At 40.0% G+C, this 11,512-nt stretch overlaps 4 protein-coding genes across 9 annotated transcripts; 2 read left to right on the forward strand and 2 right to left on the reverse strand.

Moving 5' to 3' along the window:
- Positions 1 to 315: 315 nt before the first annotated feature.
- On the reverse strand, positions 316 to 3,103 carry LOC129581911 (uncharacterized). 6 transcript variants are annotated; one of them, XM_055473206.1, is made up of 3 exons: positions 2,637 to 3,103; positions 2,358 to 2,487; positions 316 to 1,389 (listed from the first exon to the last, which is right to left on the reverse strand). In XM_055473206.1, exon 3 carries the CDS (start codon positions 1,114 to 1,116, stop codon positions 511 to 513), a length of 606 nt encoding a protein of 201 aa, XP_055329181.1. In that variant the 5' UTR covers positions 1,117 to 1,389; positions 2,358 to 2,487; positions 2,637 to 3,103; the 3' UTR covers positions 316 to 510. The 6 variants fall into 6 exon arrangements, with proteins under 6 accessions (XP_055329181.1, XP_055329182.1, XP_055329180.1 ...); XM_055473207.1 differs by having other exon boundaries at positions 316 to 1,271; positions 2,582 to 3,103; XM_055473205.1 differs by having other exon boundaries at positions 2,582 to 3,103.
- On the forward strand, positions 2,736 to 6,804 carry LOC129581908 (uncharacterized). The gene is made up of 6 exons (XM_055473200.1): positions 2,736 to 3,208; positions 4,526 to 4,626; positions 4,962 to 5,074; positions 5,158 to 5,242; positions 5,573 to 5,758; positions 6,218 to 6,804. The coding sequence occupies exons 1-6, from the start codon at positions 3,129 to 3,131 to the stop codon at positions 6,511 to 6,513; spliced, it is 861 nt and encodes a 286-aa protein (XP_055329175.1). The 5' UTR covers positions 2,736 to 3,128; the 3' UTR covers positions 6,514 to 6,804.
- Positions 6,805 to 6,888: 84 nt separating this feature from the next.
- LOC129581910 (uncharacterized) lies at positions 6,889 to 8,738 on the reverse strand. Its single transcript, XM_055473203.1, has 2 exons — positions 8,113 to 8,738; positions 6,889 to 7,761 (listed from the first exon to the last, which is right to left on the reverse strand). Exons 1-2 carry the CDS (start codon positions 8,492 to 8,494, stop codon positions 7,475 to 7,477), a joined length of 669 nt encoding a protein of 222 aa, XP_055329178.1. The 5' UTR covers positions 8,495 to 8,738; the 3' UTR covers positions 6,889 to 7,474.
- A 755-nt stretch (positions 8,739 to 9,493) lies between these two features.
- Positions 9,494 to 11,125, forward strand: LOC129581909 (uncharacterized). Its single transcript, XM_055473201.1, has 5 exons — positions 9,494 to 9,549; positions 9,800 to 9,947; positions 10,030 to 10,114; positions 10,346 to 10,495; positions 10,599 to 11,125. The coding sequence occupies exons 1-5, from the start codon at positions 9,509 to 9,511 to the stop codon at positions 10,871 to 10,873; spliced, it is 699 nt and encodes a 232-aa protein (XP_055329176.1). The 5' UTR covers positions 9,494 to 9,508; the 3' UTR covers positions 10,874 to 11,125.
- The last annotated feature ends 387 nt before the right edge of the window (positions 11,126 to 11,512 follow it).

Below are 11,512 nucleotides of genomic sequence, written 5' to 3' on the forward strand. Positions count from 1 at the left end.
ACTTCAGACTGGCCCTGCCCTGTCTTTGTAATTTTAAAATGCACAGTATACGAAGAATGTTCAGCAATAAACGTTTGCCAAATTATGAAATCGATAAAAGCATATAAATTGGGTTAAATCTTTGATATTGCAAAATGTTTACTATAATTATTGCTAATTTTGTGTACGTTATGCCGTAACAAAATTTGTAACTTTAATACTTGGTTTTTTTTCAGTGTCTCCGAATGCGGAGCCAATATGGCAGCGATACAATATTTACACATTGAATGATCTTTGTAATGCGCATGGTAATACAGTGGAGTGCACAAGGGTTCACAACTTCACAGGATTTTATTTCAAACAATCACACCATGATGTAATAGAATTTTCCAATTTAAAATATATATGCGACTATACAAACTAGCGGGTGTTGTCTCCAGAAAAATATCACAGACAAAAAAGTCGGCATTAATAATTTTATACTTAATCAAAGCCACAAAAGATGGCAACTCTTGTATTATATGACAGCATTCAGCTCAGAAATATTTTGGTCATTTTCCTGACATATTTCATACAGACCGGGCACTTGCGCATAGAGTGACCGGTTATGGTTTCATAGAACGGCAGGGTATTGGCGCATTTGGAGCAGGTAATAACATGGTGGCATGGCGAGAACATAATGGCGCGGTCACCGGTAAAGCAGATAATACACTTATATTGATCCTGTGCCTTCCCGATGGCCTTCTCGCACTCCGCCTTGTAAAATTCCATATCCTGTACAGAGTACCGACGATGCTTATCCATTTCCAAAAATACTCCGGAATCGCTGGGCGACATGGCTGTCCCGTCGGTGAAGGACTGGGAAGCCGGGAACACTTCGTCGAAGGAAGCGGCGCGATCCTCGCAAATAGCGGAAACGGCGCGTTGCCGCACAGGAACCGCCATCGGATCGGAGACCATGTGAAGGTTAGCCGGGATGGAGCCGGCTAGCTGGGGGGACGGGAGACCGGCTAGCTGGGGGGACGGGAGCCTGGGAGCCGGGATAAGGGGAGCGGCGGCAGGTGCCGAGACTTCCGGTGACCTCGAGCGGCTTGGTCCGCTGGGACAGCGTCGCAGCCAATCCAGCAGGTGCACCATTTCGATTTAAATAACAAAATGCCAATAGAGATATATGAAGCGTTTCCACAAAAATGAAACTTCCGGTATGAGTATAGACGTTTCTTCGGAGAATTACTAAACCGTAGTGTAAGCAGACACGATCGTGATTACCACAAATGGAACGGCAGGCAATGCTAAAATCCAAAATTGACACCAATTGAAATCGGAATGTCCTAATTATCGGAGGAATTGGATCACCATGATAAGATTCTTATATGATCAGCCTGATTCAACCAGGTTAAACTGTATAACCTGCAGAAAATGTTGCTACTAGCCAAACTCATCGCTCGTGTCAGTGAACGTATGCCCTAGCATCGTAGGTACTTGAATACGTGATAATCATGTTCCTTTAATTAATATTACTAATAAGTAATCATGCACGTGAGTTGCTAAAAGTTGTAGATATCACATTAACAATAAAAGACGTGATGAACTACATGTAGTAAGCATTAATTTTCGCGCAGCGCATACAATATGCACAACTTCCTCCGCACAGCATTAATAATTAAGTATTTGTATTGGCATGCTCACTTGTGACAGGAAGTTAAGGAACTACCGATGCGTATGAACAAGGAAGGAACGGAACAACCGAACACACGACGTACTGTTTGCAAACTTATTGTAAAACATAATAATATTCAGTCGCCTGTATGTTTAGGTAACGATTAAAGCAAATTTTTGATAAGGTGCGAGTACAGAAGTGCGTAGTCAAGGCATTTTATGCCGGCATAAGCGATAGGACACAACACTGCAGGGGATTGCCCGGAAACGTTTATCGAGTTTGTTGTTACAACGGTTTTCTGATAAGAAGCTCGTTTGCAGCATGGCATAACTGCAGGTAAATTGGTTATTAATTAATAAAGAAAGTTTGAACCGGAAATAGCAGCGCTATCTGTGATTATTTGTAGCAGGTCACGCAAGTGGAGTTTAATGGTCCATTTTTAGACTGAATTTCGACAGTGCATACGTAAAAGAAAAACTGTACCAAATATCTGTATTTTCCAAATGCATGGTCATGATGTTCTTGCTACGTATTTGTAATTTTTAGGTTTTTGTAATGCAAGTGCATCTATAAATATTGTAATAATGATGGCACCGCTTAAATAGCTTTTCAATGCAGCTTCCACAAAATTTTATTGCACAGAATTTTGTGTCGATACTATTCAGCATTACTTCTACTGGCGGAGTTCTACAATAAGAATAAGAAAAACGTATCGCACCTTTTTAACTCCACGAATGGTTAACCATCGGCGCTGAAGGGATGACTAAAAGAGGAGCGATGCCGAAAGCAAAGTAAAAGATGCGCTGCGAAATTAATGTTCATTCGCTGACGTGTACAGCTGGTAAACCCTAAACAGGTTAGGTCACATTAATTAAATGCAAAAGAATAACAAAATTAGGAAAAATATTGCGAACAGGACTTCCGGTTACAATCTGTAAGCACTTTATAAATGACAAACGCGGGATGGAGTTCAATGAACAGAGTGGCTTCGATGTACCAACTCTGTCCACCGCTGAGTAATAACAAACAGCGTGATGAGCAACCGCCTGTACGCTCGCTCGCTTGGCTGCTGTTCCAGATGTTCGTGGAGATATGGACTCCAGTACAGTAAGCGTGCCAGCACTTCGTAACACATTTTCCATGGTTCGTGCTTCCTTTACAAATGGTCCTTCCTCTTGGCCATGCCTCTTGTGCTATTCTAGACCTAGTGGTTCGTTGATAAAACATTTCTCCGGTGCAATTATTTTGATGCAGTAGGCAGCACCAGGCTTCCCGGTAAATGACCGTAAAATCACATGGTTGCATGAGAATGATGACGCCATATTTCGCGTAGAAAGCGTGTTGTGCTTTCCTGCGTTTGCATACATGCTTGACGATTCAAAGCCCACGATCAGCTTACTGCTATCGTGATCTCACGGTTTTATCGGGTTTGTTTGTATGTGATACAGTTTTGCTTTAGCTGAAAGCTGTGATCTTTGTTGTCTATTAAATGGATTTGGACGCAGAAGCAGAACGATTTAGCATTGGCGTCTCGGCAGTTCTTTGTGGAGTAAGCACCATTATTTATCTGTAAGTTTATCATCGGCCTGGTAGCTATCACAGGGTTAGCTAATGATTTAAGAGCCCTAAGCCCTAATTAATTGACTGCTTATTTTGTAAACGACCCAGAACTGGAGAGAAGCGCAGCGAATTTTTCGAGCTTTTTTGTGCATTTAGTTTTTAAATAGTTCTGTAGTTTGCAGCGCTTGAATTATTCGAAATTGGTTTAGAGTTGTAGTTTAGAATTGGTTTACACCTTAGAGGTTTTGACTTGACTTGGGAACCGGAATTTTCTACGTCATCGTTTTTCGTGTCCCGTTTTAGCTGGGGGAGAAAACCAAAATAATGGGGTTCCGTTTCTCTTTCTATGTATGTCATCAGCGTCATCGCGCTTAATGTGTGCTATGAGAAATGCAAAATACAATCGATCAGAACACGCGATTTTCTCGGTAGGCGCTCTTCCGCTCGACACTCGGTATAGCTGCTCTGACAGAGTCACAGTCAGCTGACTGCTTTTCATGAGAACGGAGAAATGCCTTGAGGTTCTCTATTTTGTTGTAAAGCGCTGCGCTAGGTAAACATAGGTGTAGAAGCGGAGATCATGCACGCGTGACTTTACATGGAGTCGGATTAATAACAGAAATTTGATTTGAGTGCTCTTGCGTTGGGTGTTGGGCATATTTGCATTTGTGGTTCAGTGTGCGAGTGCGAAGTATTGAATCATAATTTATCACTTGTGAAGAAATACGCCGGAAAGCTGTTCATACGCTTTACGTTTTTCATGGTGCACCGTAAGTGTGGTTCTTTTTTAAAGTTTTAAAAATAGTGGTAGTGAAAATGTGAATTTTTACACAAGTTGTACGTTCTTGAATCTTTTGTGTGGAAACAACTAAAAATTTCCATTTTTATATCAGAAAGTGAAATTAAAGCGTTCGATACTGCAGGCAAGACAGTATAATAATTTTGTGTGGTTGTGCTTGTGTATACGTATGTTTGTTTATCTAATTGTTAATTGAGCCAGTGATTGAGTGATTTGTATTGTATTGGACATATATTTGTAAACGTAACAGATCGATTTCCGCTTAAACTTTTACATCGGTCATTGTTTTAATTAATTCTTATTGTAGCGTTTAGAAATCTATTTTTGCTTAACATACTGTAAACAGTTACAAAGGGGATTCTGTTTTGTGTCACCGAAAAGGTCGGTGTCCTCATTTTAAACTCTGGTGCAGCGTTATTGATGTGCACTTGTTGGCAGGGTGCTTACATACAGTATTTTGCTATCGATCGATGCGGCCTCATTTAACGACCGCGCTGTGATGTTGTGGTTTTTTGTGCCAATTCCAGATTCTGTGATTTTGAGGAGCATCAGCCGCTATTCTATATTTTCCTTTGGTTATCTTTCTCGGTTTTGGCCCTGGAGTACGGTGAACGATTCCTGATTCGAGGTAACGTTTTATGGTACATTAACTTAATACACAGCCAAAATTTGACTTCTTAAAATGTACAGTTTTCGGGTATCAGTTAATCAGTACGGTAGACATCACGACGTTTTCCGAACTGTTTTTGATTTGAATCTTAATTCATAACAAAACTTTTAGTGAGAGTTGTTTGCCAGCGTACGCTTGTCGTATGCTTCTGTCATTTTAATGAAAGTTATTCAAAACTGTTCTCCAGTGACGACAACGGATGATTAGTGTAGTGTGTCATGTGGATTTGTTATGACATTCTATTTTTGACATTTCTTTGCGCACTGGTTACACACTGGTGTTTTTCCTTGTAGTAGTGGGAGAAAGTGCACTGTTGAAGGTTAAAAACATTGCCCAATCGCCGCTCTTTATCGTTGGTCAGGGCCTGGGTTTCTTGTCGCGTTTACGTCGGGATCAAAGAACTACGGTATGGGTGTTATTTGATCAGTGAATTTTTTTAGATTTGGTAATCGTGGATCATTACGAAGCAAAATGCTGTTTGTATTTTAGTTCTTCTGGACATTGAACTGTTTCTTCGTGGCACTGTACTGTGTCAGCCGACAAATGGATGATGCATCGGTGGTTTATGCAGCCTGTAAGTGGTATTACCGGGGAAATTTTTGATGATTGTAGAGAAATTTCCAGGGCTTCTGGATTTCTAAGAAGATTTATATGGCCTTGGTATTAAATTTTGAATCAGATTATAAAATGTAATCGCTTCTTGGAAGAGTTTTTTGTTTGCGATCTTTTTTGTCGAGGTGAGAATAATTTCTGCTACGGTGCAGATATGCTGAAAAAATTGAAGAGATAAGCAATTAAAAACGATTAGAATCTGAAACACCGTAGTAAGCTAAAATGATTCGCCGATAATTTTGTTAGTGCTGAGTTACGCTTTACTGATTTCGTACTCGTATATGTTTTGCAGGTGTGCTGCTTGGTTCGTCTCCCATAATTCGAAAATTATTAGGCCATGGCACCCAGCAGTTAGCGTCGCGTTTATTTCACCCTCCAGCTTCGGAACCAACCGAACTGGCTGAATATATGCCGCATATAAACGAGGTGTCCCGTGATTTCAGCATACGAATGCGAAGGAGCAGCTACGAAAAAAGCGGTAATGCCATTCGGAGATTCTCATTGCATTACGTAATAGTGCATAACCAAATATATGCATTTGTCTTATGCGTATCAATAAGATAACGTCTTCTTTTGTAAAAATATTGTAAACACATCCACGTCTTGCAACTCGAGCAGAGTCAGATGATAGTAAAATGAACATTTAATTAACATTTAATTGCCGATACGGTACCGCTTGCCGCTTGGTAGTAATTGATACTTGATTAGTAACTTACTATAATATGTTAAATCATAACATTCTGTTTTGTATTTTACGTGCGATGAGCAGATATTTGTGAGATCAGTGATTAGTTTGTTCTATAATTTAGTTTATGTTTAAAATGCAGACCCTTGTTTCGAAACCTCGAAACGCCGCTCGATGTATCTATTTCGAAACTTTTGTAGTGGATCAGAATTGCCAAAGCAATAAATGCCCTAATCTTAGCTGACTTTGCAGAAGCTGACATGGATATATCGGTATTTGACGTTTCTGCATTAAATAATCTGGATGGCTCTTGTTCAGTATCGCTAATGCGGGAATCCCAGTTTCTTCCTGTGATGGCAGAGAGTATGAGCAGTTCCAAGGCCACGGACGATGATACTTCGCCCATTCCCTCGGACGTGGAGGTGGTGGATGCCGATGATATACCGGAAGATTTCCCGGCCAGTATTGCCAGTGGCCGTCTCGTGGGTGACTTTACGTCAGGCGGAACACTGCGTCGCCACCGTCAGGAAAACAACCGTAAAGACTGAGAATATAATGGGTTTGTCGCAACGTGGAACTGATTGGATTGTTAGAAGCGTACTATAAGCCCTGCTTTGTTGATTCGGGAGTGGTTTGCCATGGGATTTTACCTAATTTTATCTTTGATCAGGTCATGTTCCTCTTTCTCAGCTGACGTTTTGTACATAGTGGCTTGTGTCCTGGGATCTTGATTTATTTTCTTTTATTTTATTCCTTTGACATTGAAAAACGACATGCGGTTTTTGTTACTTCGTTAAATCTCGCTTATTGTGATAATTAAAAGTGTCGAAGGCAGCAGTCTGGTTCGGTTGAGATCGATGGAATCTTTTGTAGTAAAGTGCAGATTGCAGCTGCATATATTCGCAGTTCTGCGGAAGTAATTGAAGTGGTTTAATTCCTAAATTAAAAGTGCAGGTTGTGAAAAACCACAAGACCGGCAGCGCAAATATGTCCCGAGACAAGGCTTTAAATCGAAAGTGACGTCGATCGGGCATGTTATAATCAGAACTTGATCAGTGCAGAGCCTGGAAGCAGTGCTGCGATCGATGTTAACCACAAGTAAAAACGCTACTCCTGTGCACAATGATGCATTAATTGATACAATGGTTTTGAGAAATGTACAGAGTCGGATCGCATCGGTCGACTATGCAACCTCTCCCGGCACTGGACTATTGTACTCTGTACTTCAAATTTGTACTCGTACCATTCATTATATTATTCAAATTCATAATTATCATTTACATCGAAACTAACACAATTCACGAGCATTTTTTGTTACTATAATTATATAAAACAACTTATTTCGCACCGGAAATCACGAAACGAAATTGTCTGGCCTCTGCACCGGTAAATTTTGTTAAAACAAAACACAAATCGTGCTAGCCAACTGGAATTGCAGCCTACCGGCGACACCTTGGATATCAATGGGTGATCCGAGATCCTGCGCAGGCAGAAAATATTTTTCAGGCTTCAGCTTTTATTTCCATTGGCTTGTACTTTGACATTTCCATCATGCACCGTTACTCCAGTATAGTGGTGCTTGCGCATCCGGCGTCTCATCACAAACCACATCGTGGGAACCAGCAGCATCATAGCTCCAAACACCCCGCCAACAATATAAAGAAAATTGTCGGAAGCGTACGAAATATAACTGCTCGGCAACGGTTCACTAGTTACGTTCTTCGGGAAAGTGGTCTCGCCAAGAGCGTCCGTGAATCCCACCCCCATGTTGGAATTCGTTACGGACGTTGCGCTTCCTAATAGAATCACAAAAAGTCTGCTGTTGCATGTTCAACATGTGTTTGTACAGCGGATATGTCCACAACTGCACGTAATAATTGTACCGTATTAAAACCGATTACCAATTATTTGTAATATTGCATTTTACAATGATGCGTTGCTGTCTCTTAACTATATTTTGTTATAACAGGAGTATAACTTTTAGTGAGTAAAAAAGAAAGCAGCATAGAGCTTGACTTGGTACGCTAATATATACTCCAAAGGGACGTTGATAATATTATATGATAGCAGTGGTTTCGCTTGCGAAGAGATCATATATTATACGGTGTACATGAATTAAAATTTTACTGCTCAAGCTTTTAACATACCTGTTGGCCCCAACACATACGCCTTATTGATGGTGTTAGATGTATCTCGTCCACATTTGCATGCATACTGGCCCGGATAATATGTTGCACATTCGTAGATTTTTTCATGCAAATCCCAGTAACCTCGTAATACTGACTCTCTTATAACGCACAACGAATCATTAAATTTTGCTTCATTAGCAAAGAGCTGTAGATCACGAGTAGGACCACGGCAAACGAGAATTATTTTAGCAATGTTGGCATCGGTTTGGTCAACGAGAACGCAGTTCGCTGGTTCACCTGACAGAAGTTGTATCGCACACAGATGAAGAACGAGTACTATACACAAAACGGATTTTTCAGAATACATTGTTAGGAAATGCCAAATACGAACGTCCAGCATTTTACGCTTCGTTTCCGCGAATGTTGCAACAAAATTTTGGAGGATGCATGTCAAGCTGCAAATATGTTGTCTTTTTCAAGTGCTTTACGGAGAAGCGCTTGCCACAAGTTCATTAAACGATACGGCATGTGCCGACGATACTGTAATTGTGTTAATCGAAATTTGCAGTATGCACTACACGATAACAGTAAATTTGAGCAGATAGCGCCGGCATATTTTCACATTTACTCACAGCTACAGTAATATATGTAGAATAAACCTCCGATACTTTAACCTCCGGCGGTCAAGCTGATGATCGCTATCAGATTCTACAGACTGTACATGTTAACATTCTATTGCGAACAGTATATGAACCGCAAAGTAATAATTATATTTGCATCCGTTTTTTTTGTCTACAGTTGTACGCGCGCTGTTATCTAACGACATTTATATAAGCAGGTAACAACTACTCAATCCATCGCATGAAAAAAAATTGTTTAATGTAATAAGCTACATATTTCATCTGGTCTATCTGTATGTTGTCGCAGAATTATACTTAAACCGGACAGTTACTGCATCATCGGCTCCTTGAATACTCAATATTTCGTTCAAGCGTTACAAAATCAAAAAATAATTTAAAGTTTTTGATAACCATGCTGTGCAGAATCTTATCTTCAGGAGCACTCAGGGGGAGTTTCAGGAGCTTCAGGAACAATTTGATGTACGTTGCAGTTCTCGATCAAGTGTATGCATGTGTAATGCGATCGATAGTCTAAAAGCAGTTTCAAATTCGAATACGGAGCTCTTTTGATCTTTTTAGAATAACCCTCTACTAATGTTTTTAAAATTCTGAGAACGCTTATCTATAGCCCTTAAAAATATTGAACATTCAAAGGGAGAAAACACGAAAATACTTCGATCGTGCCGGCTTGCAGTGCACTGCAAAAACTACTACGATACTACGAGAATCAGATTCCCAACCGGTTCTGACCTTCTGACTGTGAACAGAATGCGCCCACGTGCTCTGGCTCATCCATGAACGATTCCGGAATGCTTCAAAATTCTGCAGTCATCTGGTACGATATAATATTAATATTTTAGTAGTTCCGAATTTTGTTATAGAGATGTGGCGTGCATGCTTGTTGACATACAATGCATGACTATGATTCAATGCATCGTTACTCATACTTGTTAGTGAATGCTTTGTCCTACGCATGACTAACCCGGTCAAACCAATAATAAACAATCTACACATAAACAACACCTGTGCATCATAGCAGTGCTGCATCAAAATATCGCCGTGTGCTGTCGTCTCCACTGTAATAGGTGCAAAAAAATCACGTACGGGAATGTTTTGTCGGCAGCTGTACGAACGGTAGGCGCCGCTTATTCATCGTCCATATATGATCATATCATTCGTGCATGTTTATGCTTGTTCGGAGTTATTCCTCTTGTTCGGGAAATAACTAATGCGGTAATTATATGGGAATCACATTTTGATTTGTGCACGTAAACTTATTCGAAGCTGTTATAAAATTATTCTTTTTCCATCCAAGAATACGATATTTTCCAATATAATGGCGATGATTTGGTACAAAATGGTGATTGCCAGCACTATTCTCACCATCTTCCTGCAAGCGGGTAAGAAAATTATCGAATCATTTTAAAAACTCTTTAGAGAGCTGATTAGCTTAAAAAATATTTAGATTGCTAATCAATAATTCATTTCTAGTAAATCATTTTAAAAATTTTATTTTTGATCCAGAATGGTCATGAACAATTTGGAGTTGTCCATTTCTAGCGAACAATTTATCATAACATTTTTGAATATTCTGGACACTGCCAGATATATAATCCTCATTGTCTCTTTAGTAGCAGTATATGCTCTGGATTGCTACGTGTGTCAGGTAGTCCTCCAAAGCGGGGAGGATTGTAGCGTTGTCAGAAACACAATGCTGCGGAAATGCCAACTGAACGAGGATATCTGTACAACGACTTCCGTAACCTTACCTGGAGAGCGAAGTAAATATTGCAGTACCCCCAAATCAAGAAAATTATTTTACTAGCTTGCCAAAATTGATACAGATCGAAGTGGACATAATTAAACATGTACTTTGAAATACAGTTCCAACCATTAGTCGTCAGTGCGGAAAGAGTGTAGAGATGCCGACCACTCAAAACGGCCAGCCGCTGATTAACACCTTCAACACCGGTCATCAGGAGAGCTGCACAGCGTATAACGAGGGAGCCCGCATGTCCAGACTGTGCCAGTGCAACTGGAATGGTTGCAATGGTAAAAGCATGCAGGAGCTGGGTTACGGATCAGGTGCCGGAAGTGTGCAGCCGTACCTTGGGTGTATTCTTGTTGCTCTGGCTTTGTTTTTTTCCAGGCTCATGTAATTAATATATGAAAGGTGTGATTTTTTCAAGTGCTTTTATTGCCAGAAGTGTTTATGTGTACCGGGCATGCTGAATATGCATTATTCGTGTTACTAGCGTTGTGAATTTGTGAAACTTGTTGAACTTGTTACCGGCTGTCATTATTCGGTATTTAACCGTGTTATTACTAACTGCGCATAATGCATTTTAAATTATATTCCAAAAATTATGTTAATTGTAGTAGCGCTATTCGTAAACCATTCTTATAGTATAGTCTTCTGGCTTTGCGCTTAGCACCCGAAAATACGCTGACAATTGTAAACAGGACACATTACTCGACAAACTTTCGCAGTAAGTTCCAAAATAAGCAGTTGCTAATTTACAATATTATTTTGTACTCGAATAACTATCATATCCCTGTGACAACTACAAAAAAGCTAACTTTTCTAAACAATTCTTCGCGGAGAACGTTATATCTGTATGCTGCTTCCGGATGAACTGATTGTGAATATTATAACAGTCTACAGCCTTAATGCAGTACGGTAACAATGATTTCGCATAATATAAGTATTCTGTATGTACGAGTACTCGTAATAATAATAATGGTTCCAACTTCCAATTAAGACAACAGGTCAAGCCGAAAGTTTTGTAATACGGCAA

The sequence above is a fragment of the Paramacrobiotus metropolitanus genome, unplaced genomic scaffold (genome assembly GCF_019649055.1).
Source record: "Paramacrobiotus metropolitanus isolate TYO unplaced genomic scaffold, Prichtersi_v1.0 Parri_scaffold0000006, whole genome shotgun sequence".
Classification (NCBI taxonomy): domain Eukaryota; kingdom Metazoa; phylum Tardigrada; class Eutardigrada; order Parachela; family Macrobiotidae; genus Paramacrobiotus; species Paramacrobiotus metropolitanus.

What these genes read in the sequence shown, in the direction of transcription:
- LOC129581911 (XM_055473206.1), bottom strand. Translation starts at nt 1,116, where the DNA reads ATGGTGCACCTGCTGGATTGGCTGCGACGCTGTCCCAGCGGACCAAGC.
- LOC129581908 (XM_055473200.1), top strand. Translation starts at nt 3,129, where the DNA reads ATGGATTTGGACGCAGAAGCAGAACGATTTAGCATTGGCGTCTCGGCA. An exon ending in GTAAGCACCATTATTTATCT is followed by an intron (nt 3,209 to 4,525) that starts GTAAGTTTATCA and finishes TGCCAATTCCAG; the next exon opens with ATTCTGTGATTTTGAGGAGC. An exon ending in GAGCAGCTACGAAAAAAGCG is followed by an intron (nt 5,759 to 6,217) that starts GTAATGCCATTC and finishes CTGACTTTGCAG; the next exon opens with AAGCTGACATGGATATATCG.
- LOC129581910 (XM_055473203.1), bottom strand. Translation starts at nt 8,494, where the DNA reads ATGCTGGACGTTCGTATTTGGCATTTCCTAACAATGTATTCTGAAAAA. An exon ending in GTATGTGTTGGGGCCAACAG is followed by an intron (nt 7,762 to 8,112) that starts GTATGTTAAAAG and finishes TGATTCTATTAG; the next exon opens with GAAGCGCAACGTCCGTAACG.
- LOC129581909 (XM_055473201.1), top strand. Translation starts at nt 9,509, where the DNA reads ATGAACGATTCCGGAATGCTTCAAAATTCTGCAGTCATCTG. An exon ending in TTCGGGAAATAACTAATGCG is followed by an intron (nt 9,948 to 10,029) that starts GTAATTATATGG and finishes TTTCCATCCAAG; the next exon opens with AATACGATATTTTCCAATAT. An exon ending in CACCATCTTCCTGCAAGCGG is followed by an intron (nt 10,115 to 10,345) that starts GTAAGAAAATTA and finishes TTGTCTCTTTAG; the next exon opens with TAGCAGTATATGCTCTGGAT.